At 39.7% G+C, this 27,078-nt stretch overlaps 1 protein-coding gene across 1 annotated transcript in view; it reads right to left on the bottom strand.

Annotated features, from left to right (window-relative positions):
- LOC144650060 (RNA cytosine-C(5)-methyltransferase NSUN2-like) overlaps positions 1-27,078 on the bottom strand; it is a 57,835-nt gene that overhangs the window by 17,768 nt on the left and 12,989 nt on the right. The window contains exons 7-11 of the mRNA XM_078509707.1: positions 9,526-9,610; positions 9,064-9,200; positions 6,460-6,518; positions 6,199-6,273; positions 1,732-1,862 (exon numbers count right to left, since the gene is read on the bottom strand). Coding sequence (XP_078365833.1) covers positions 1,732-1,862; positions 6,199-6,273; positions 6,460-6,518; positions 9,064-9,200; positions 9,526-9,610 — 487 coding nt within the window. The remainder of the gene's footprint in view (positions 1-1,731; positions 1,863-6,198; positions 6,274-6,459; positions 6,519-9,063; positions 9,201-9,525; positions 9,611-27,078) is intronic.

The raw sequence follows: 27,078 nt of genomic DNA, 5'->3' as shown, positions 1-27,078 counted from the left end.
TCACTAAGAATGATGCAGGTACTTTAACTTGTGGATATTTGTTTCCCTGACAGAAAAACCAGCTTGTTTACAGCGGCTGCCAGCCGTAGAAAACCAGTAAACAGTAAATATATCCCATAAACGAAGTTCTTAATCCTTCGAGGACGTCGATCTCGGGCCGGGATTTCAAGGTAGGATACTCGAGTGATCGAGTGATGATTTCGTTAATTTACAGAGTTCTCGTCCCGTTCGAGACAATGAAACGTATAAAGCCGAAGTACGTTAACGAAGCCGAAAGAAAGATAACGAAAGGGCCTGAAATTTACCGAGTTCGTACTGAGAAATTAAAAAAGGAAATCCACAACAAGGGGTTTCCAGATGGTCACCCATCCAAGTATTAACCCCGCCCAACAGGGCTTTACTTTGGCGATCGGATGAGAACCGCTGCTTTTCATGTGGTATCAGAAAGAGCGCGTAAATCAGCTTATAACAGTTCAAACCCAGTTAAATCAACAGGTATTTCAGTTCTTTATTTGCATCACTCTTGTAACTCTTTGCTTTGTCCGGGACTGATACCACAAGGAAAGCACTTGTTCTCGTCTGATCGCCAAAGTTAAGCCCTGTTCAGCGGGGTTAAGCCCTGTTCAGCGTCATTCTGCGTTTTAGAATATTCCGCCATTCCGCCGTGCCGTTCCGCCGAATAGGGTCACCCGTAGGCAGGGTTTACACCTAAAATAGGCTTTAGACAAGGAACAAGATAAAAAAATCCTCTTCCACAAAAGAAAAGTGGCAGCCAAAACTTAGCAAAAATTCTGTTTTATTTTGCTATGCTGGCAAAAGTTACCTGCTCTAAATTTCGACTTCAATATAAAGCACAACCATTAATTTTGTTGCTGACCACTTCTAAAAATATCTGTAAAAGCATTTCAGATATATCCCATTTAATATGAAATAGGCACTTTGATTTGTTTCAAGGTATTTGAGTGCAGTTATTCAAAATTACAGGTATATATTTTTGTAATCGTAGCCTCAGGTCCGTTTATGTTGTAAAACATTTATCACCATCAAAGACCTTTTATCAAAAGGGAGGTAGTTTTGCTTTAATTTGTCGAAAGATATTGACTGTCAATGAATACCAAGAGTCAATCTAGATTTTGAGAAAATCAGGCTTGTTTAAAAACAAAAGAAAACAACAATCCTTGCTATGGTAACCACTGTTACTAAGAAACCAGTAAACTTTGGTCATATGTGATCATTATAGTGTAGTTTGGAAAAATTGAAGATTGGCTTCCTAGATAATTTTCATTTTTAAAACAATCACCCTAGGGCTAAGAATACTTCATCGAGCGGTCAGCCTCCTTAAAAGCTTTCATGACAGCAAAGTTTTACAAGTTGCTCATAGATATAATAAAGTCACCTGTGGCACTCAGTCTCTGGTACAATCTCGGACAAAACGTTTGGTACTACAGCTCATTTTTGTCAATCCCCCTCCCCTATTTCATTGTTGTCAATGTTATGGATACAAAGCCTGGTGAATGGCAAACCCCATAAAATAACACTGAGTGGGGGAAAGGGGATAACATGTTTTTAACAAGCTTGCAAGTCAAGACATTCACAAAAAATCTGTGAAATGTGTTTGTCTCAGCTCAGCTTGTCTGAGATTGTAGAGAACAGCTCTGGAGCGTATGTTCCCACTGGCAAAAAACAGAATTAACAAGGTGCTGTTCTTTTTTATGTGCTATACACATGTACCTTCAGCTTTCTGTAGTAAAGTACAAATGACTGCCTCATCCTCTACTGGATTAAGAGTACAAGTGGAATATACTATACGACCTCCAGTGGCCAGCATCTCTACTGCACGTGCTAAAATACGAAGTTGTATTCTAAAAACAAAATAAAAAGATAATGACTTTTAGTTTGAAACATTAAACCTATGGAGTTAATAACAAAATAAGACACTGAGATAGTAGCCAGCTTGGGATCTTGAGTTTCTGGATTATGTAGTCAAGACCCTGATTAAAGTAAAGATCAAACAACACATATATATCACATCAGAGAGTTTCCAGCAGTCATCAACTGTCAAGGAGTTTCTGAATCAAAACAACTCTGTCTCCTTTGTTAATGATATTAGCATCAGTGAGACTGATCAGTTTTATCTACTTTGGAGCTAGTCCGGCAATATGGTGAAATGATTGTGCGATTTTTGTTAAAAGCACCAAATTTGGCACTGTGATAGTATTCAATGAGCTGATCAATTTCAGATATAGGCCCATCCAGAATTCTGTCAGGGGAGGACACCTTTTGGACCCAGGGGGTAGGGGTGGATAGCATTTGAGCTTTAAGGCAAAATTCACTGCATCCTTTGAGTAAAGAAGCACCAACTTTGGCACAGTGAAAGCATTCGATAAGCTGATCAATTTCAGATGAGGGCTCATCCGAAATGTTTCCAGGGGAGACACTTTTTGACCCAGGGAGAGGTGGTTGGAAGCATTTGCACTTTATGGTAGAATTACTGAACCCTTTTGGTTAAAAAAAAAACAAATTTGGCACTATTATATTTTAGTATAATTTCAGAGGTGATTATAAGAATTGAAGCATTCTGATTGGTCAAGAAGCTCGGCTTATGAGGCTATAATCACCGTATGCAAGCGAACACTTGTGTTTGCTGTTTTCCTGTTTGCTATCGTTATTTTTTTAAGTTCTTGATGATCACCTCTAAAAATTATACTAGAACAATTATTTGCCTCAGGCTCAGTGATAATTATTGTTGAATAATCACTTCGCCTTCGGCGAATAATTGTTAATTAGTATAATTTCAGAGGTGATTATAAGAATTGAAGCATTCTGATTGGTCGAGAAGCTCGGCTTATGAGGCTATATTCACCCCGCGCGAGGTGATTATAGCTTTGAAGGCTTGGTTACTTAGCCACGCCACCTTTGACATCCAGGCAAGTAAACATGGCTGCTTTTGCTGAATGAAAATTTCTTTGATTTGAAAGAAACCAGTCCAAGTCCTGGATATTTTAAACACTGGGAATTTTTCAAATTAACTACCAAAGCTTTTGGACCGAAAATATTTTCAAGAGATGATTCTCAAGGCATTAGAAATGATCGTAAACACGGCAGTTTTGGCGATTGATGAGAAACTCAGTCAGATCGATTGAGCAAACATTATTTAGTTCTCTTCTCACCGGAGCTACTCATTTTCGAGAGAATTCCCACATTCGCTTAGAAGTCATCAAGAATCATACAAAGGTACCGGACATCTATCTTTCTCATAGTGTTTGTTTTGTTTCGTTTTATTGCTTTAACTAAATAAATTCTGATTGTAAACGATGAATTAAACTGGTTTACACCGTATACAAGTGAACACTTGTGTTTGCTGTTTTCTTGTTTGCTATTGTTATTTTTTTAAGTTCTTGATGATCACCTCTAAAAATTATACTAAAACAATTATTCGCCTTAGGCTCAGTGATTATTGTTGAATAATCACTTCGCCTTCGGCGAATAATTGTTAATTAGTATAATTTCAGAGTAGATTATAAGAATTGAAGCATTCTGATTGGTCGAGAAGCTCAGCTTATGAGGCTATAATCACCCCGCGCGAGGTGATTATAGCTTTGAAGGCTTGGTTACTTAGCCACGCCACCTTTGACATCCAGGGAAGTAAACATGGCCGCTTTTGCTGAATGGAAATTTCTTTGACTTGAAAGAAACCAGTCCAAGTCCTGGATATTTTAAACATTGGGAATTTTTCAAATTAACTACCAAAACTTTTGGACCGAAAATATTTTCAAGAGATGGTTCTCAAGGCATTAGAAATGATCGTAAACACAGCAGTTTTGGCGATCGATGAGAAACTCAGTCAGATCGATTGAGCAAACATTATTTAGTTCTCTTTTCACCGGAGCTACTCATTTTTAGAGGATTCGCACATTCGCTTAGAAGTCATCCACAATCATACAAAGGTAACGGACATTTATCTGTCTCATTGTGTTTGTTTTGTTTCGTTTATTGCTTTATCTAAATAAATTCTTATTGCAATCGATGATTTAAACTGGTTTTATGATGAGCTGATCAATTTCAGATATGAGTTCTTTCAGAGTTGTCCTTTTTGCACCCAGGGGGAGATGGTGGTTTCTGTTTGTGAGTTTTCACTCTGTCAGGTCATTTCAGTTTGCTGCATTTTTGGCACGATTATAGAATTTAATGAGATGATCATTATACCTATGGGCCAATCCAAAATGCTTTTACGGGGTACTTTTTGGGCCTAGGGGAAACGGTGGTATCCTTTTGAGCTTTATGGTGGAATTGTTGCGCCCTTTGAGTTAACATATTTGACATAATTATAGTATCTGTTTAGCTTTATTGTTCAATTTTAGCGATGGGCCTTTCTGGTATGCTTTCAGGGTTACGTTTGTTTTGGTCCAAGAAAAGATTTAAGTACCTTTCACAAAATGGTGAAATGAACATGCACTAGTCTAGATTTTCAAGGAAGTTACCATTATCAAGCTATGGGTCCGGAATTATGTACGAAACTGTCTGAGCACGCTGCGCTTGTTTTGCTTCTCGGCAGTTCTGTTTGTGCAGAAGGAAGAACTCTCCAAGGTTTCATTCAATAACATATGATAACCTTGCGTAGCCCATGTGAGTCTCCCTTTTGTTTGGATGGAGAGGGTCTCCTCAACTGGGATCAAAAACAATTTTGTATTGCTAGACTTTACTCGGGTTCACCTTTGACGAATAAAGATGGAAGTTATCATGTCCTATCGGGCATTTAACTTCAGGATGGCTAATCTAGACATAAAGACCCAAGCAGGCACAGGGTAGGAATTTCCCGAAGGGTTGAACCTGATGTGAGACTAAAAAGCAAGTGGGGTGAGATTTTTTGAAGGCAGTCTAACAAGATGGTGAGAGCTGATGGTGGAAACAGTTAATATTGATGTCGTTATGTTAGCTTGTGTCTGACATTCCCCCATTTCATTTTTTGACGAAACGTTGAATACCCACCCCATCCCTTGAACATTGTTAAAATTGTCAAGCTCTTTGATTCCTATTATCAAACTTAATTTGTTTCTTTTATCCTAACTTGCACAATCATTTCACCAATTTGCTCAAAAATGCTCAACCTTCTTCAGGGATCAAATAGTTCACCCTGGAAAAATACCGGAAAGGCTCATGTGTTCTCCCTAAACCATTTCAGATGGACCCATTGATACTGAAATTGGTTATCACATTTATTAATTGCTATGAACGTGCCAAAATGGTGCTTTGACCACAAAGCTCAAAGCGAGACCACCCCATCCCCTTGGGTAAAAAAAAGCAACCTTGAAAGAAACCCAAATAGATCCATAGATTAAAATCAATCAGCCCGTTAATTACTATAATTCTGCCAAATTTGGTGCTTTTAATCCAAATGGTTTAGTTTTTTGGCGATAAAGCTCAAATGTTGCCCACTCCCACCCCCTGGGTTCAAAAGGTGGCCCCCTGTCAGAATTCCGGATAGGACTATATCTGAAATCGATCAGCTCATCAAATTATATCACTGTGCCAAATTTGATGCTTTAGACTCAAAAGATGCAGTCATGGGCTCCTGATGCAGTAAATTTTGACATTAAGCCCAAATGTTGCCAACCCCCACCCCCTGGATCCAAAAGCTGTCCCCCCTGACAGAATCCCCTGCTCATCAAATACTATCACTGTGCCAAATTTGGTGCTTCTAACTCACAGGATGCAGTAAATTTTGCCACAAAGCTAAAATGCTACCCACCCCCACCCCCACCCCCTGGGTCCAAAAGATGTCCCCCCTGAAGAATTCCGGATGGGCCTATATCTGAAATTGATCAGCTCATCGAATACTATCACTGTGCCAATTTTGGTGCTTTTAACAAAAATCGCACAATTCACCCAAATTTATGCACCATATTGCTGGACTAAGCTGGCTAACAACCTCTTTGAAGATTGTCCATTTCCAAACAAATTGTCAAGGGACTATCAACACTATAACAGGCAAAAGAGTACTTGTTGTTATAAGAAATGTCTGTCCTATCAGTTTTTGACTCCCTCCTCAAAATGCATGAAGTACTTTTTTATTCCTGGGGGGTCACGCTGTCCATTCAGTCATCAAGTGCTGCATTAGCTAGGTTGCATGAGTGCACACATGCAATGAGCTGATAGCACCCTGACTGTACTGTGCATAAATTGTGAGAAACACACAACCTGAATAAACTTAAGCCAAGCTGAGGAGTCCACTTCCTCCAGATCACAGGATTCTTTCTTAGAGTTCCATCTCCACTATAAAACAAAGCAATTCCATGTTATAACTGTAAATGATTAGTTTCAAAACATTTAGTAAATTTGCATAATTTGCATGTGTTGAAGCTTTGTGGTCAGGGCACAACTACTGTGTACCAAATAAAATTAAATTAAGAAAACCAAGAATAATAAATTCACGAAGTGTTTATATTAATAACAACTAACCTACATGGGACATCACAAAGGATTCTGTCAAAAATTAATGGCATCTTCTTATCATCTTCCTAATGAAAACAAACAAATCACACAAAGCTCTTACATAAGGGGTGGTGAATGGTCCTTTAAAAAATGCGGGTCTCGCAAAATTTTAGCCAAATTTCAGAGGCCTCATTGTCTCGAATTTTTCTTTGACGCCTTCTCTGAGTCTCGATTTCTTTTGCAAGGCTAAAAAGGTCTCGGGCTCGCAGAAAAGATACCAGTCTCACCGTTTCGCAAAGTCTCGCATTTACCATTCAACACCCCTTGCATATGAATATTAAGTGTAAAAAGCTTTGTTTCTAACTGTGCCATGTACTGTGCATAGCAAAAAGATTTTGTAGATTATATAACTGTACAGCAATTGTACAGTTTTATTTGTAAACACTTTCTTTCATGAACTCTCGACTACTGTTTCGATAAGTTTAAAGTTGTTGCCATGGATACCTAAACTGTACACCTCTACAGTTCCATGTGTTAGTCACAACTTTATTTTCAATATCAACTGAACACTTTGTCTGTGAATTACGATAAGCAAGACTCTGCGATTTGCCAGGCACAAACTACTTGAACAAAGAGAAGTGTTGATCAGTCCACCTCTGGACAAAATTTGCAAAATGACATGCGGCATTAAGAAAAAGGAATTCAAAGAGATCTTGAGATAATTATTTACGATTTGCGGCAGGCATTTGTATTGACAGAGGTGAGAAATTTTTTCTATTGCAAGAAATTCTTTCCTTTGTGGCCTATTGTCATATATTCTGTGGGGGAAAATGCATAATTTCGTGTTGTTTTGCTTATTCAGTTGGCAGTTCATTTTACAGTGCCACTACTCCAACCAAGGCCACCACAACAGAATGTTTTCAAGAACTTCCTCTCCATTCGTTAGCCCTGCAAGATGCTTGTTCATACTGGTTACGAACTATTTCAAGCTCGGTCGGAGGTTTTCCGTTAGCTCGCTGGACCGCTCGGTGCTATCGTTTACCGCGCTGTGCTTATTTTGGGTTGCACTACCAGGGCCATCAACAAAACGTTTGAGCATGAGGCCGGGCTGCCGACGACATCAGCAGAGTTAATAGGGTTAACCACTTGCAAAGACCCAGTGTATGGAGATGAAAAACGTTACTTGGGCTGTAGAGAGTGCTAGAGACGGCTTCTTTATCTCCTCTATCTCTCTGCAAGGAACAACTTGTCTGGCGAGTTACGGTAAGTATGATCTCCAGATCATTTTGCTTGATATATTTCAGCGAATGAATACTGGGGCAACGAATGAATACTGGATCAAGCCTTTCGAGGTTTAATCCATGCGAAATTGGCGACAACCAACTAAAACTTCCAAATTTCGACCCGCCATTTTCGCACATGTGATTCAAACAGGAAACAAACACGAAGGATGTCACATGCAAATCACGAAAGGTTGAATTATTTCTAAAAAATTGCAAGAACAAATTGCAACACCGTGATCGAAGACAAAGAGAGCAACAAGATTTTTCTTGATTTTGCCGTGTGAAACAGCCTTTCATGACAGATATTTCTCAGATTTGTATGTATGTACTGAGTTATAATGAGTTTCTTTTGTTTGCTTTTTGAAGAGCACTTTCGAATTCCTCAACGGCTGTAAAATCATTCAAGTGTGAAATGGCCTGAAACATGTCAAAATGAATTTTAGCAAATTTCTCCAGTTTTGCAGTAAAGGTTTTTTTATCATAAAAGAGTGTCTGCTGTTTTTGCTTTGAGTGATATTTTCGAAAGAAAATGGCTATAAATATTATAGTGGGACTATGAGACAAATATATGGCTGCCGGTGGTTGTGTAAATATTTATTCATCAACAGTCACATTCAACAATGTTTCATTCATGCACACACCGGTGTGAAACATAAAAAAATCACAGAGTTACCGACTGTTATGTATTACTGTCCAAACTTTTTCAGGATCGATCAACCATGCAAATTGTAAGATGTGGCAGAGAGAAGCCGGTGCGATGCATGGTAATCGGCTAACGCATTCTGTACAAAGCAGACTGGCTTGTCTTGAGCTCGCTAACAATTCCTGGCTGTGACATTCCATTCTGGCTTATGTCAAGAACTTCTTAGGTTTAGGATAATAACGAGAGAACTTTAAAAGTTTTCCGGCTCTGTTTCTACAAAGCTGCATTTTTAGCTCGATCAAAACGTTCCAACCGTTGAAACTGTAGAAATTCGAATTGCAATTTGTGACTATTCTATTCTTTCACCGCTCGAACGCTATTCAGGTCAATTTGCAAAAAAATTGTCGGGGTGGCCTTGGTTGGAGTAGTGGCACTGGAAATTGTATGTCCTTGTTCCATCTTGAAGAAGAGAAGGCCAGAAGCCAATAGAAAACATGAGTCGCCAGGGAGTATTTTTTTAATAAATATCCCAAATTGAAAATTGATTTCCAAACAATTTAGTAGATAGAAGAGCCAAGACATCAAGCGAAAGAATTGACTGTAGTAACAGATGTGCAGAAAAGAAAAATTAATTAACAGAGAGGGCAGCCGTAGTGTCAACTATTTCTAGTTATTATGGAGTAATCACTAAAAAAATCAACTTACTCCTTTTACAAACAAGGTAGGGAAGAGTGCTGCATCATGGTTTGTAATTAAACAACAAGGACTGTGAAGCCTTTTACTTTGATGAACGAGCATATAACATCTCTTGTTCTGAAGTTCATTTGCTACGACAAGGCCATCTAGAAAAAAAAAGATGGAGTAATTAACATATAAATGCAAAGACAGAAATAAACAGCAGGATAGAAAAATGATGACGGCCCCTGTTTCTCAAAGCCACCGAAGTCTTCACCTAACCCACTGTGCTTCCTACAAGGAATATACTGCAGCATCCGCATTACAGGCGAGGTCTTTACAAAAGATTTCCATTCAGACAAAGATGGCAAAATCTCAAACAAATATTTTTCACCAAAAAGGGTTTTGATTGCAGCATTTTTTTTGCTAATAATTATAAGTCATTATAATGAGCTTATCAGTGTACTGTATTAACACAATCCGTCTAGTTACCAGGTACTTGTGATGATTCCTCGTCATGAAGAAGTTCAATAAGTTGAACAGTTTTGGAGCCAGGAGCAGCACATGCATCCAATATCTACATTAACACACACAGTCAATTAGTTGATTACTGAGTTAATCCATTACAGTACAGCCTGCTCACTTGCTAAATGTAATAACGACTAACTGTAAATGTAATAAACACTATTATTAAGTGTAGCAAAGACGTGAATAAAATCCATATCATCAACAATCAAGTAATATAATGTCACTTCACTGGATTTATCGGATAACTCAAACCACAGGCAGACCACCCTATGTGTTCGTGGTTAATTATTGTTGTTTAGCGCTTGGCATCCCGCGGCAGCCCACCGCGGTTCAACCCCTGATTGGTGAATTTGAAATGGCAGGCATGTTCTGGATTTCTCTGGTCGCTGAGTTGAGCACCGATCATAGTCAGGAAGCCGTATGCATGATTTCAGCGTGGATTTTCTCGGAAACTGTTGGAGGGATGAAGTTCAAATTCGGCGAAGAGATAGAGCAACAACTCACCAATCGATAGCCGTCGTCAGATAGGTGAGATTTTCAGTAGTTTGGTGTTAATTCCGGTTTGAAGTGGAAGAGGTTGCTGCTGGCGGCCGCCGACTTGCAAGCCTTGTCTCCTCTTTCTATCTTACTGATAAACGTTTCATAAAACTTTATTGAGATATTTAGAGCGAAATGTAGTTTAGATACGTAATTTCCAGAGCTTTATTTCAGTAGCCCTTATAGATTTCAAAATTTCTTTTGTTCGTCTCATGTTAACAACAATAATTAACCACGAACACATAGGGTGGTCTGCCTGTGCTCAAATGGTTCCGAAGATAATTTGCCTGAAGCACAACGAAAACTACAGGCTTTATAAAATGAAACTAGTTTTATGAAAGAGCTTTTAAGCTTACCTAAGGCCTTCCGAAGAATTCAAATAATAATCCGAAGATGTTCGAGTATTATAGCAGATTAAAATGAAAAATTTGGAAGATATTTTAGCGTGAAAAGAACTATGTATATCTTTAGCCTCCTACGCAGACGTTCTTTGAGCTTGTCACGCGTTTCTCCCCCACAAACGTCTGCTCAACCGAGCTGCCACTTCCGTTCGCCGGCAGTTTGCCTTTGTTTTGAAGAAACCAATCAGCATCCGTCTATGGAACTTGACAGACGTGGCTCACGATTCACGTCGAAAGCTTACACAACTATAAACTTTCGCGACATTTGTACATTTGCCGTTCTCTATAGTTTTCCCACTTATACTAATTACTTGTTTTTGAAAGGCACTATATGCTGTATTTCTAGCAGGCGTTTGAAGTTAAATAGAGCCGCAAGTCTGTGGCCTCGGGTCTGCTTGTTTCCTGTTTGTAAATTTTGGCAATCTGTAATTTGCTTTGTGTTTTGCCTGAGCAGTTTGTTTTGGCTGATTTCTGTTTAAAAGACATGTTTGAAGCACTCAAAATTTGTCGTTCTGGAAGAGCAAGGTCTGAAACTTTGCGTGAGCTATTGATTACCTGCATTTAAATATCTGTGACGGCGTCAGATGCGTTACATCTTATCACGGATGAATATCTGTGACATTTATTTTGGTCGGTCCGACTTCACCTGACGCAAGCTTTATTTCGAGAAAGCTACAGGTTTGTTTAAGAGAGATTTCTGTGCTGTATAACGCGTAAAGCTTATGTTTCCTGCACTATTTTGATTGAGCGTTTTGTCACTTGAGCGTGATTTTCAGCTTTTGGAGCGTTATGGTCAAAGTCCCACTTTCCAGACATTGGAAGACGAGCCATGATTGGCTAACCACCGGCAAACGGAAGTGGCAGCTCGGTTGAGCAGACGTTCGTGGGCCCAAAGAACGTCTGCATATATAGGAGGCTAGTATATCTTATTATACTCCTGAAAAAAATGTAAAAAACAAATTATGAAATATCAAGAGTCTGTTATCTAGAAAGTCTTTTAATGTTTTAAATATCTGGTCTGAAATCATTTACGAGAATAATACGGACCATTTTCGCTCTCAGAGCCTTTGGCACAACTCCCTTATAAGAATCGATAACAGACCAATCTTCTACAAATTAAAGAGCTCTCAATATGTCGAGCCTTGCAGTTAGCAGGACATGTGTCACTCATAAGAACCTAGTATATGACCTCGCTCACCACGAGTCTCCCATAGCTCAGTGGTTAGAGCGTCCAACCGGTAAATCTGGAAGGTCATGGGTTCGACTCCCGTTGGGGGTACTCGGAAAATCTTTTTTCCGAGAATTCAACTTGAGAACGCTTCTTCATTTACTTTCACTTTATCCAAGTTGCCATTTCACTTTACATATAGACTGATTCAGGTACAAATGCAATTGTGCTGTTTCATCTGAAAAGATTTTCCTATTCTTGCGAACAAGCAGCCACGAACTTGATTTTAGCCAACGCTAAGCCGAAGCTTATGTGAAACCCGATTTACCGTAGTTTTCGAATGCTCCTACATGTAAGCTTACATGTATGACGCTAGCTCGACAGATATATACGAAAGAGATCAATCGTTACATCGCTTTTGTGGCTCTCAATTTCCACTTTTTCGGCGGTCAAATACTTTCCACATATCAGTCATATTTTGTTTCTTTGCTTCTTCAATGAGCGCCAAAAGTGTTGAGACAGTCGGCACTTTTTGAGTACCTTGGACAAATTTTACCCCTTACCCCTTCAATATAACCCCCTCCCCCCGAAACAATGTTGTATTTGCTATCTGCAAGACTTGCCTCGTTTGAGTACAACATTGACAAGGGGGGAGGGGGAGTCGTTCAGAAGCGGCAGCAGATTAAAGGTGAAAAAACGGGAATTTTAAATTAGTATCAATTTCATTCAACTGTCTCAAGGACTTTTGACGCCCATTGTCTGAAAGGGAAATCTAGCTTTTTGCAATAATTATAAGTGCAAACTAAGAATCCATGGAAATACAATGTTTCGTGGACTAAGACGCATTTTTCTGATATATAACATAACGGGTTACCACGGGTAACCACGGGTAACCAAACAAATTAAAAGGAATAATAGTATCTTGTTTCTCAACTATTTTGGTTACCCGTGGTTACTCGTGGTTACCCGTTCATTTCGAGAAAAGAGGCCGTTTTTCACATGCTATTGACAAGCTGTTTGTTGAACAATCACGGACAGTTGCGATTCCATTCAATTGCATGCATTTTTACGGGATTAAATGAATAATATCGTCAATAATAACGTGAAAAGCCGCCAGAGTCACGGGCATGTGACGTTTTACGTAGTTGCGTGACACCGTCACACAAGGCGATCGTAGGTTCTTAAATGCGCGAAAATGATCGGTGGAAAGTAATATATATTCGATATTTGTACACTGTCCATTGTTTACAATTATTTAATCCATTGTCTTGTTCATACTTGCAATTATTCTGGAAATTACGCCTTTATCTAGAGACTTCACGGTATCGGAGATGCGTCCTCAAAACAGATCAAAGGTTATGAAAGTTATATGTTCTTCTTTAGTGCATCGTCATGGAATTCGGTTTACCATGTTAAAAATACTTCTTCTTTAGCTAAGAGATACGCAATGCGTCCTGTCCACAAGCTGTCATCGCATTGAAGTTTGATCTTTCGTGCAATTTGTAGAATCTTTTTCACATTCCGATCTGTAAATAGTCCCTTTTGCCGTGCTTCGAGGAACTTATACCATTTGCTACGCCAAAACATTGTCCTGTTCTGAACGAAACGTGCCTTGCGCTGGCGCCTGCTTACCGCATTAGTTTCTAGACAGTAAATCGTCCCATCCCATTCCTTAACCCTGGGATTTTTCTAAGAATAGACCGCTTTTCCCGGGAACACAGTTTTTGGTGGCGTCCGATAGCTTTCCTCGTCACGCACGCTCGATTTTTTCTTTTGCTCTAAGCAGCTTTAAAATGCGATACAAAAAATCCGAGATATTTATGGTTGTTGCATAATTTATTTGGCACCTAATCCTATTAATTTCTTTGCAAAGCAGACATACGCACGTGTTTCAACATAAATTCTAGCCTTAAAAACCATTTGGCCTTGTTTATGCGCAGGCCTAGCCGATTTGTGACGTCATCGCAAAATTACAATAATCACGATATTTACGCGCTAATTAATCTTACGTAATGCAGCGCAGTACCAATGTGATCACCTGATTCTAAAGAAAAATATATGTTTGTGTCCATGTTGTGTAGTTTCTTATTTACAAGATATACCGAAAATTCACCTTCAGACAATGAGCGCCAAAAGTGTTGAGACAGTCGGCACTTTTTGAGTACCTTGGACAAATTTTACCCCTCACCCCTTCAATATAACCCCCTCCCCCCGAAACAATGTTGTATTTGCTATCTGCAAGACTTGCCTCGTTTGAGTACAACATTGACAAGGGGGGAGGGGGAGTCGTTCAGAAGCGGCAGCAGATTAAAGGTGAAAAAACGGGAATTTTAAATTAGTATCAATTTCATTCAACTGTCTCAAGGACTTTTGACGCCCATTGTTGTTTTTCTTGTAAACCCCTTTAAATTTAAAAAGGCCGCCTTTATACAGCCGCCTTGCTACACTCTTTCTTCTAGTATATCTGTCGGTCAGTGGAGTTGCAATGAGAAGTTTACAGATGATGGACCAACTGACCAACCATTGGGTTAGCTACTAAACTCCTGAATAAATTCAGTCGTAAATATGGCAGCAAAAATGGATTTAAAGGGTTTCGCATTTGAGGAAAGATTCAAATACTTTCCTATTTTTTCTGAATTCAAAGATCGGTATGGTATCACTGAAACAAATTATCTTGCTTTTTACGGGCTGTTATCTGCTTTTAAAAAAATCAAAGCACCCCTACACAATAATAGTCCGGCAATATGGTGCATAAATTTGGGTGAATTTTTGTTAAAAGCACCAAATTTGGCACAGTGATAGTATTCGATGAGCTGATCAATTTCAGATACAGGCCCATCCAGAATTCAGTCAAGGGGGCATCTTTTGGACCCAGGGGGGTTGGGGTGGGTGGCATTTAACTTTATGGCAAAATTTACTGCATCCTTTGAGTAAGAAGCACCAAATTTGGCACAGTGATAGTAAGCAGCTTTAAAATGCGATACAAAAAATCCGAGATATTTATGGTTGTTGCATAATTTATTTGGCACCTAATCCTATTTATTTCTTTGCAAAGCAGACATACGCACGTGTTTCAACATAAATTCTAGCCTTAAAAACCATTTGGCCTTGTTTATGCGCAGGCCTAGCCGATTTGTGACGTCATCGCAAAATTACAATAATCACGATATTTACGCGCTAATTAATCTTACGTAATGCAGCGCAGTACCAATGTGATCACCTGATTCTAAAGAAAAATATATGTTTGTGTCCATGTTGTGTAGTTTCTTATTTACAAGATATACCGAAAATTCACCTTCAGACAATGAGCGCCAAAAGTGTTGAGACAGTCGGCACTTTTTGAGTACCTTGGACAAATTTTACCCCTCACCCCTTCAATATAACCCCCTCCCCCCGAAACAATGTTGTATTTGCTATCTGCAAGACTTGCCTCGTTTGAGTACAACATTGACAAGGGGGGAGGGGGAGTCGTTCTGAAGCGGCAGCAGATTAAAGGTGAAAAAACGGGAATTTTAAATTAGTATCAATTTCATTCAACTGTCTCAAGGACTTTTGACGCCCATTGTTGTTTTTCTTGTAAACCCCTTTAAATTTAAAAAGGCCGCCTTTATACAGCCGCCTTGCTACACTCTTTCTTCTAGTATATCTGTCGGTCAGTGGAGTTGCAATGAGAAGTTTACAGATGATGGACCAACTGACCAACCATTGGGTTAGCTACTAAACTCCTGAATAAATTCAGTCGTAAATATGGCAGCAAAAAGGGATTTAAAGGGTTTCGCATTTGAGGAAAGATTCAAATACTTTCCTATTTTTTCTGAATTCAAAGATCGGTATGGTATCACTGAAACAAATTATCTTGCTTTTTACGGGCTGTTATCTGCTTTTAAAAAAATCAAAGCACCCCTACACAATAATAGTCCGGCAATATGGTGCATAAATTTGGGTGAATTTTTGTTAAAAGCACCAAATTTGGCACAGTGATAGTATTCGATGAGCTGATCAATTTCAGATATAGGCCCATCCAGAATTCAGTCAAGGGGGCATCTTTTGGACCCAGGGGGGTTGGGGTGGGTGGCATTTAACTTTATGGCAAAATTTACTGCATCCTTTGAGTAAGAAGCACCAAATTTGGCACAGTGATGGTATTTGATGAGCTGATCAATTTCAGATATAGGCAAATCCGCAATTCTGTCAGGGGGGGCACCTTTTTGGATCCAGGGGGTGGGGGTACCGGGTGGCAACATTTGGGCTTTATGGCAAAATTTACTGCATCCTTTGTGTTAAAAGCACGAAATTTGGCACAGTGATAGCTTTTGATGAGCTGATCGATTTCAGTTATAGGCCTCTATGAAATTCTGACAGGGGGCACCTTTTTAACCTAGAGGATGAGGTGGGCAACATTTAAGCTTTATGGTGAAATAACTAAACCATTTGGGTTAAAGCACCAAATTTGGCAGAATTATAGTTATTAACGGGCTGATTGATTTCATCTTTGGATCTATTTGGGTTTCTTTCAGGGTTTAACTTCAACTCACAGAAACCGATCAACCGTCAAAACTCCTAAAACTTAACCGTCAACAGTCAAAGCAACAGCCCCATCAGGGGTGTATAGCCAGGTTTTCTGCTTTGAGAGTTTCCAGAAAATCAAAAGACAGCGGCGCTCGTTGCTAGGGGGTGTCTGTGGCATGCTCTCCCGGAACAATTTTGTATTTTACGCTCTCAGAAGTGCCGTTTCCTTCATTCTGAACACAAATTTCTAATAATCTCAATGCCAAATTTTGGTGACATTTTACAAACTTTGAATACTAGCAAGGTTATTTAGAATAAAAGTTAATTCCAGAAGTTCTGCTTTAATTTTTCCCCCAAATTTATTTACTTAACCTTATGTTGTCAAATGACAGAAAACATTGAAACCGGCCTCTTTATCGACCTTCATATGAATGTACTTTACTTTGAAGAGCTTTCAATGCCGGGTATTCGTCTAGGTTAAAGAAAGTTCACTTATCACAGAAAATCTACAAGTAAATCACGTGTCACGCTCTTGTAAAATAGTAAATCACGCATCACGTTGTGATGTCCAGTCCCGCATCACAGGGCTTATTTTGGCTCCATCACGCATCACGCTGCTAATTTCGGGGCCATCGCGCGTCACGCGAAAACCCTTTGCCACCCTGAAACAGGGGTAGGTATGTTGTCAACTAATGGTAAATTGATTGTGCAATTAATGTTTGGTTACGAGCATCACATTGATAAGATTAGCCTAGCTCATGAGCCAATCCGGTATTTTTCCAGCTAGGGTGAACTGCTTGATCTCTGAAGAAGGATGAATATTTTTGAGCAAATTGGTGAAATGATTGGGCACGAAAGGCTAAAAGAATCAAATAGGAATCAAAGAACTTGACAATTTCAGCAATGTACAAGGGGTATTTAACGTTTCTTCAACGGGTATTCAACGTTTCTTCACAAAATAAAATGGAGGAATGTAAAACACAAGCTAACACAACGACACCCATATTCACTGTTTCCTTCATCAGCTCTCACCATCTTGTTAGACTGCTTTCGAAAAATTTCACCTACTTGCTTTGTAGTCTCACATCAGGTTCAACCCTTCAGGGAATTCCTACCCTGATTCTGATCCCTCACTGCAAGCAATTTTGTAAACAGACCAGAGGCGTTGTTTACAAAATTGCTTGCAGTGATTGCGATTTTGTTTATTACGGACAAACGGACAGGGCCCTGCAAACTAGGATAAAAAAACACAAAAGGGCATTCATGTTTGTGACAGCAACTCAAAAGTGGCCCAACACGTGAACAAATTCAACCACAACATGGATTTCGACCAGGCAACCATCGTGGCTAGGATGATGGACTATCACAAGAGGCTCTTCCTTGAGGCATGGCATTCTCTAAGGGACCAGAACGCGGGAAATGAACATATTGACATTCCCGACATTTACAAGTCGCTAGTGTGACATTTAAAGTCTTGCGCAGCGATCGCGCGCTTTCGCCATGTCAAGCGTGTTCTGTGAGACACTCTCGCACGTGCATAATGTAACCGTTGTAAGCCATTGGCTTTTTTCAAAACCGAGGAAGGCCGAAGATTCTCGGCCGAAACGTCTTTATAAGTTTCAAACAAACGTTGTTTAAAACGTTTGATAATAGTCAGTGACAGACAAATATTTGAGTTATGAATATTCCTGACTGCAATTTCAGTGTTTATCTTCCCTGAATTACAATGTACCAGCTGTAAACCTCAGCTTTCGGAAGATGCGCAAAGGCACTACCTACACAGCATCAGGTGGAACACGAATAAGTAAGTAAGAACTCACATGGCATAACCACATTTCCGCTAATATCGTCGTTACTACTCGAACATGTGCTGATACAAACGGTCATATTTTTTCAAATACTGAAAACTTGCATGGGATTTTGCATATTTTAGCTGATAAAGGACTACACTTAGCTTTTCGGCAGTTATCCGCTAGGTCCCGAAATTGAAATATTCGCTTCAAAATCAAGGTCATTTTCAACCTTTGTTTGATGCCGATAAGAAATGGTCATTATATCCTTGATTTCGCATTTCCAGAGACTACTACTTACTACTTTTTTTTAGAAAACTAGAAATGTTTATAAACATACATGTATTAATATTAAAAAATGTCATTGTTCGATGCGAACGAAATATTTGACAGTGGCCAAAAAATTCCTATTTTTCTAATTTTCCAGATGTTGCGGCGGGCCCGAAAGAGCAAAATATTTATCGGCGCCTAACGCGGCCAGAAAATCATTTTCAATCAAACTTAATCTGTTTTATTTCTAGCCTCGGTAAAGTCTTTCAGCTGCCAGAGTTTAAGGCAAAATTATTTTTTTGACCCGAATTTGAGTGGGTGGTTTCAGAAAGACAGCCTCTTAAATCCTTTTCCAGACCAAAACAAACGTAACCCTGAAAGCATACCAGAAATGCCCATTGCTGAAATTGAACAATCAAGCTCAACAAATACTATAGTTGTGTCAAATATTTCAACTCAAAGGGCGCATCAATTTCACCATAAAGCTCAAAATGATACCACTGATCTCCCTTAGGCCAAAAAATACCCCGGAAAAGCATTTTGGATTGGCCCATAGGTATAATGATCATCTCATCTAATTCTATAATCGTGGCAAAAATGGTGCGAACTCAAATGGCCCAACAGTGTAAAAACTCAAACCGAAAACCACCACCTCCCCCTTGGTCCAAGAATTCTGGATATAGTAAACTCAGATCTGATCAACTCATCATACTGACTATAGTAGTGTCATTTTATTAACCAAAAGGGTTCAGTAATTCCACCATAAAGTGCAAATGCTACCAACTACCTCTCCCTGTGTCAAAAAGTGTCTCCCTCTGGAAAAATGTCGAATGAGCCCTCAGCTGAAATCGATCAGCTTATTGAATGCTATCACTGTGCGAAATTTGGTACTTCGTACTGAAAATGAAAGCTCATAAAGCTCCAATGCTACCCACCCCCACCCCCTGGGTCCAAAAGGTGCCCCCCTGTCAGAATTCCGGTTGGGACTAGACTATATCTGAAATTGATCAGCTTATCAAATTCTATCACTGTGCCAAATTTGGTGCTTCTTACTCAAAGGATGCAGTTAATTTGCCATGAAGCCCAAATGTTGCCCACCCCCACCCACTGGGTCCAAAAGATGTCCCCCCCTGACAGAATTGGGGATGGGCCTTTATCTGAAATTGATCAGCTCATCAAATACTATCACTGTGCCAAATTTGGTGCTTCTTACTCAAAGGATGCAGTAAATTTTGGCATAAAGCCCAAATGTCCCCCACCCCCACCCCCTGGGTCCAAAAGATGTCCCCCCTGTTAGAATTGCGAATGGGCCTATATCTGAAATTAATCAGCTCGTCGCATACTATCACTGTGCCAAATTTAGTGCTTTTAACAAAAATCGCACAATCATTTCACCATATTGCCTGGCTATAATACAAATATACAATACGAATTACAAAGCTTTTATTCAAAATTTATGAAAGCAAGTAAATCAAGCAGACAGTCCAATAAAAACTTAATTGGTCTTAAACAAAGGTGTCCAACCAATAGCAAGAAAAATGGGCTACGGATTGCGCCTTTGAAGCCCATGAACCAATAGACTGGAATGCGGCGTACCAGCTATCTTTCCAGTGTACAAAATCTACAAAACTAATTGTATTTTAATTCAAATTGCTGCATAGACGACTGGCGACTAATGATTTTCTTAAAAAAAGTAGGAATAAAAGATGACGATCTCTGTAGTTTCTGCAAAACTGAGAAGGAAAGCCTAACTCATCTTTTTTGGTCCTGTAGAATTGTCTCTACCTTCTGGCAAAACTTTAAGGAACTTCTTGTAAGCCAAAATCTTGCATTGAGAACATACAACCTTTCTTTTTTATATAGTTTTAGGCCTAAGGCCAAACACATCAAAGAATAAACAGAAACTACTTTAATTTTCTTGTGGCGAGATATAATACATGTATATGGTCCTGTAGGACAATCAACTTGTCCCCTGAAATGAAACATTTCTCTGTCTTTCTGGCATGTTACAACAGCCTTAAAACTGGAGCAGTGTCAAATGATAATCTTTAGAAATCTAAGTGGGTGATAATTACAATTAAACGTATTTACCAACAAGCAACTGTAAAAAAAATTAAGAAAATCCTAAGGCTAACACTGTGTACGGAAATTATTGTATTGTAGGTCAACCTTAGCAAGTGTTGCACTTGTTAGTATTGTAAGTAACATGTATTGTATGTAAGTACCGGGTAGTAGTAAGAAGTCTTGGAACAATCGTCTGCGATCCATTTAAAAAATAATGCTTGTAGATTTTGGTACGTCCTCTGTTAACTTCCAGTAATCTTCGCAATACATTGGCCATCTTTAAAAGCGTATCTTTATCATCTTTATCTTCAGAAATCTTTGGAAATACTTTGGTTAAGCTGCATTATTTTTTTCTTTCTCCCCTTTTTTTTAATGGAAAAAAAAAAGGGGGGGGGGGTTTTTTTTTAAAAAAAAAAAATTGGGGAAAAAAAAAAAAAAAAATAAAAGAAAAAAAAAAAAAATTCAAAAAAAGGTCTGCGGCGAAGCCGAGGATTGGTTAAAAACAAAGAAAAACCAACATATTTTAAGTGTTCACGGTTTAATAAGAAGCGGTGTAAACTTTGAAGTACTTCGGTGATCATCTAAAGGACTTACTCAGACTTCAAGTGATGTTTGGCAATCGTAGGAAAAGCTTGTAATGAGTGATTTTGGAGTGATCTTGATACAGTGTTATTGTATTTAAGGTTAGCTTGTATAATTACATTTACTATTGGTCAGGTTATTACATTTAGTGCTAAATTTCATTATACTATTTATGATGGGGTAATTTATTTCATTTACGGTTAGTATTACATTTAGCGTTGGTATTACATTTAGAGCTGATACAAACACCCACTCTCAAATAAACCCCTTTTATAGGCTCATTCACATGGCAGAAAATTTGTGGCATGGCTCGGGTAAAATTGGTACGTGTACCAAAAAATAGCACTAATACCATGTTTACAGGTCATTTTTCTTCTGTGCTAAACTGTGTTAAATAATGTTTTGATGCGGGTAAAAGGCTCAACGCCATGTCCAGCATATGCGATTCTGCCTTAGTGCGCATGCCGCTATTTCATTTAAACATCACATACAAGTTGGGCTTCTTTTTGCCTTTTTCCCAGAAACTAGAAAAGGGTGAAGGTATATGGTTCTTGCTCAAATGGCAGCAGTGATGGCTTGTACCTCCCCTATTTATGTCAACAATAAAATTATTATTTCTTATTACTTTATTCTCCTTGCATTATTTCGATCAATTGAAGGTGTGAGCGCAAGAAACGCACTTTGAGTTTTGGCCAAATTGAAAATTGTCACAAACAACTCCAAATTTCGCACACAAGTTCGTTTACGTGTGCTTAACATTGATCTGTATTTAAATTCGCTGGGTCTAGCTTCGTTTTTTAGAAATTATGTATGCAAAAAAAAAAGGCATTTTGCAAGCTTACGTTCTCCCAGTCAGCTAGCAGTCTGAGTTTTCCAACGCATCGCGTGTACATCTTTCCCTGTAGGGTTTTCTAAGCGTCTACGGAAGGCGAGAAACCATTTAACAAGCATGTCTTCGACTCGCTGCGCATTTTCTTGTTGAGTTGAGTAGAGTAGGACTGGAAACTGCATTGTGACGTAAGGTCACATGTTAGAGGCGGAAGAGTTTGAATTGAGCGAAATGGCGCCTGTGAAAGTAAAACGAAGAAGTTTAAAGTTTTAGCTCAAGTGCCGCTGCCAGGTGGTTGAAGGACATCATTAAGTCTGAATACCCGTAAGTTTACAGCATCGCTCGAAGAACTGAGTGATGTTTCTGCCTTTGTTTTGTACAACAGCGCTGTTTAGCGCTTCGGAAAAAAACGTTGCCCAAAACAAGGTAGTTTAGAGCCTGGCCGCATAGAAGGCCTAAAACAAGAGGTTTCTTGCCGGGAACTTCGTCAACGCGAGTTTTACAGGGTCCGCTTGGGTTCTGCCGCGACAAAGTTGCCGAGAAGTGACCTGGTTTTAGATTTTAAAAAATTCTTTATAGGTTTGGCAGGGGACCTTCCCTTGCAAAATTTTTTTCTGTGCCTCATTAAATATTCATCAATCAATAAATCAATCAATCGATTCGTGCCTTAGTTTATCTTGTTTACGCGGGATTTTGTAGATGTGTGATGATGTAAGGAGTGGAGATAGAAGTGAGAGCAAGCCGGCGGCACTTAACTGAAAGCAAAACTAGTATAATGTGACAACACGAGCAAACGTATTCAAACAACAAACAGTCTTTATTTCACTTTCACCTTGGCAAATTACAGCTATTATAACGGTAACAGGGTAAAATAGTCTTGCCCGAAACAACAGAAACTAGCTAACCGCAAGCAGACTGCAGAAAAAGCTAGCTGCAAGCAAACTGGCGTGAAAGCTTACTGCATTAAAAGCGCGATCTAAAGGTTGAGGCTGACTCTAATCCTAAACTTAACTTGAAACGGCTTAACCCTAATCCCTTGGGGTTAGTGTTAAGTTTTTTTTTTTTTTTTTTTTTTTTTTTTTGCGTTAGGGCTAGGCTTTTGCGTTAGGGCTAAGTCTGTAACCTTAATCTGAAACTCTAACCCCGACCCTACGGCCTTGGGGTTACCTTTTGCGTTAGGGCTAGGACTGTAACCCTAAAAATTTAGCTGACTTCATCGTCTTGAGAAACAAAAGGTTTCCTTTGTTTATCGTTTGTAAAAGAAAAGTCAAGACACCGCGCCAGCAAAAACCTTATCTTTTTCATGTGTTTTTTTTTTTCGAAAACGAAGGAAATACCAGCAAAATTAAATACAGGGCAGTGTTGAGCACACGTAAACGAACTTGCGTGCGAAATTTGGAGTTGTTTGTGACAGTTTTCAATTTGGCCAAAACTCAAAGTGCGTTTCTTGCGCTCACGCCTTCAATTCCTTACATCATGCTCTTCCAAGGCAGAATTTCAGCTTTCGACTCTGGACACTAACGAACATGAACTCAGGAGAAAGGGACCGAAGAAGACTGCTGAAAGTCATGCTAGTTCTTCCATGAATGTTCATGAGATTTTCTTGGCAACTATTTTTCTTAAAATACATGTCTAACACACTGCCATGTCGATTGAGTGGAATTTCTGCAAATTTATTGAAGAAGTTTCATAAGAAAAAAGTTGGTTCAGTAAGGCTAATCGTTTACACTACAAATTTTTTTAAGCCGGGTTAGATTTTCAGGAATGCGTACCAATTTTATCCGTGCTCGGACTACCTAGCAACTAGGTCCAAGCACAGATAAAATTTTGGTCCGGCACGGTTGAGGCAAAGTTGTTTACACGGCAAAATTTATCAGTGCCAAACCATTTTTTCTGATAAGCGTACCATTTTCACCCGAGCCATGCCAAACATTTTCTGTTGTGTTAATAGGCCTTAGTAAATGCGCATGCCTCCACTGTGGTGAAGTTTGTATTAGATGCCCCCCTCTAATAAACACCCCTTGTCTAATAGACACCCCCCCCCCCCACCCGCCAAGAAGAATCGCCTCAAAAACCAGGAAAACGCTTCACAGAGTAAAATCACGCAATTTAGTTTCTTGCTTGACTCGGCATTGAAGAGGCCAACGATGCCATGGTTGACCCCAATATGCCGATGAAGACATCGATACCGAACTATGAAAGACATCTTCAGGCTTTGCATTAGTGCAGAATAGATTAGCCTCCAACCCACAAACTCTGTTTTCTATCTTACTCTGCGAGCAAACTGTGTGTCTTTTTTGTTTTGTTTACATTATTACAGTTAAAGTTAAATAAACGACTCTCTCTAATAAACACCTCATGTATCTATTTAATGCCCCGGCTAGGGACGTATACAAAACATGGACCCGGGTCCATGGACCACCCCTAATTTTCGAAAGAAAATCAAAGTGTAGAAATATGGGGACAGGGTATAAATTGACGGTAGGTACTAAAACACAAAATAAGGAAATGAAACCACCGAAACGACCGAAACAAAATTAGCGAAACCACCGAAACGACCAAAACCAAACGTCGCAAAGGGTTGAAACAAGCGAAACGAAACAAAAACACTAAAACCCATTACCATTAGTGAGAGCAAACCATAAACAGGCTAACCTGAGCGTTATTCAGGCTAACCGAAGTGCTATTGAGGCTAACTGGAGTGCTATTTAGGCTAACTGGAGTGGCCAACCGGAGTGGAAGGCATGGAAGGTGCTCTCCGGTTTATAGCCTGAATAGCACTCCGGTCAGCCTAACTAACACTCTGGTTAGCCTGTTTACAGTTAGCTTTCAATAATGGTAAAGGTTTTGCTTGTTTTGGTGATTTTGTCTTGTTGTTTATGCCACTCTTTCGGCCGTTTGTTTCGGCGGTTTTGTATTGATCGTTTCGGTGGTCTAGCTTGTTTCGGTCGTTTCTTTTCGGTGGTTTCATTTCGTTGTTTTGTGTTTTGGTACCTGCCGTCAATATATACCCTGTCCCCATTCTACACTTTGATTTTCTTTTGAAAATTAGGGGTGGTCCACAGGGGTGGTCCATGGACCGGGTCCACAGGGGTGGTCCCCCCGGCTAGGGCCCTTAAAATTTAATAGATGCCCAGGGCATTTATTAGATCATTTAGGGTACCTTGTAATTTTGGATTGATTTAATTTTGTTATTTTATTATTAGTATTTGTAAGTTTTATTCAAAAATTTTGTTATGGGTACAATAAAGTGTGTTGTTGTTATTGTTGTTGGTCTTGTTGAAGGTTGTCAGCTTTTTAACATCTTTAAGATGGGGCATTTTGAATTGAATTTTGGAGTTTACACGCCACATGAGATATTTAAAATGTAGAAACCAATCCCTAGGCCCAGTCTACCGCGATTATGTATTACTCGGCCCAGTCTACCGTGAATATTAAGTCACCTTTTCGCGGGTTTTGTGCATATTGTTTCTTCACGGAAAGATTCGTTTATATCTAAGAAGCTACGTTCGTTTGTCGTCCTTCGTTTCGCCGCGTGTCCAAATCGTCAGGTACATATCGTTTCCTTCGTTTGTCTTCTAGTATTGATATCGCATTTGCGAGATGTCTTCAAGCCTACCTCGAATTTTACCAATTTGTTGTTAATGATCCCGTGTTGAAATCAGAAGCGTTTGATGCTTGGCACAGCGTTATGACTGGCAAAAAGGAATTCGACGAACGCTTCGAAGAATGGTCTCAATCAGTTCAACGTATCGCGGACGAAGCTTCTGCAGGTCTTCGTCAAGAAGATAATGCTAATGAAGAAGTGCCAAATGTCACACCTTCTCTAGTCGGTTCAAGTAGCAAAAGAGTTTGAAGCTCCAAGTCCAGTTCCAAAAATAGTTCCAAGGCTAGTTCGCGCGCTGGTGAGAAATCGAGAAAGGCTAGAGCCGAGCTTCTTCCTCGAGAAGTTGAATTAAAGAACTTGTTGAAGTGCCAAGAAGTGGAATGTGAAATGGAACGTCAAATAGCCGAAATAAAAGCTCAAGAAGAAGAATTAAGGCGCCTGATTTCTTTATTAACGGCAGAGGGAGAAATAGAAAAAGCTAAAGTGGTTGACGATCTATATGAAACCTCGAAGCATTCAAAACATACTACCAAGGAAGAATTTAAACCGCTAAAACAAGAGGAAAACACCGAGAAATCGCGTCAAACCTTCCCTTCCGTTAAACAGCCTCCTACAGTGCCCCGTGATGAATCAAGCCTTAAACATGGCGACAACAAACAAGTTGAGAGAAGCAGTACAAAATCGGTGCTGGACCCAAATGTACGAAGTTGGGACTCAGGGCCTCCTCCTCCTCCTCAGAACATCAGTAGTGGAAGCCTCGCCAGTTCGCAATCTTTGCAACAAATATTGAAGCAGCAACAAGATGCCTTGCACCTGATGGCGTTCTCTATTCAGCAAGGTTTTGAGATGCCTAAAAGGGAACTGATAACTTTCGATGGTAACCCCCAGAACTATTGGCTCTTCGTGAACAACTTCGAAGTCAATATCGCGAGACAGGTACCAGACGCCGTGTCGAAGTTAGCATACCTCGTACAGCACTGTACAGATAAAGCTAGAGAAGCTATTAAGGACTGTGCCACTATTTCCGACCCAGAACAAGGCTACATGAAAGCCCAGGAAATTCTGTATCACAGATTTGGACAGAAACATATTGTTGCGCATGCACACATTGCAAAGATAGCGGAGGGTCCTCAGCTTAAGAATACAGATGTTACTGGTTTGTCAGACTTGTCTGTCCAAATGCAGAATTCTGCGTTGACTCTCATTCAGATGAGCTACGAGGCGGACGTTAATAGCTCAGAGAATCTCGTTAAGACAGTAAAGCGCCTTCCTGTTCATCTGCAGTCCAAATGGGCTGACAGAGCTGGTACGTTAACCTTAGCTGGCATTGAGCCTACCTTCACGCATTTAGCCGGATTTGTTGAAGAGAAAGCTTTGTTGGCAAATACGATGTATGGAAGAATTGTTGGTTCAACACCAGACAAAGAGCGGAGTTCTAAACCTCCATCTAAAGTGAAGCCTCCTTCCTCGGAAGGAAGCACGTTTGCAACGTAGTCAGAAGTGGTCGCAGGCGGTGTCCAAGTTGGCGCAACACCCGCGCTCGCCATATGCCCTTTGTGTTCTGGCCAACACAGACTGTCAAAATGTGAGCTTATGAAAGCAAAGACCCCTGAATAAGGGAAAAGCTTCGTTAGACGAGCGAGACTGTGTGACAATTGTTTCCAAAGCGGACACATGGCCATGAATTGTGGTAGTAAAATGAAATGTCAAGTAAGTGGATGTGGATGGAAGCACCACAAAATGCTGCATGTCCGAAAGAA

This window comes from Oculina patagonica, chromosome 4, assembly GCF_052425735.1.
Source record: "Oculina patagonica isolate OP01 chromosome 4, crgOcupat, whole genome shotgun sequence".
NCBI classification, from domain to species: Eukaryota; Metazoa; Cnidaria; class Anthozoa; order Scleractinia; family Oculinidae; genus Oculina; species Oculina patagonica.
This window is presented reverse-complemented; position numbering and strand designations above follow the sequence as displayed.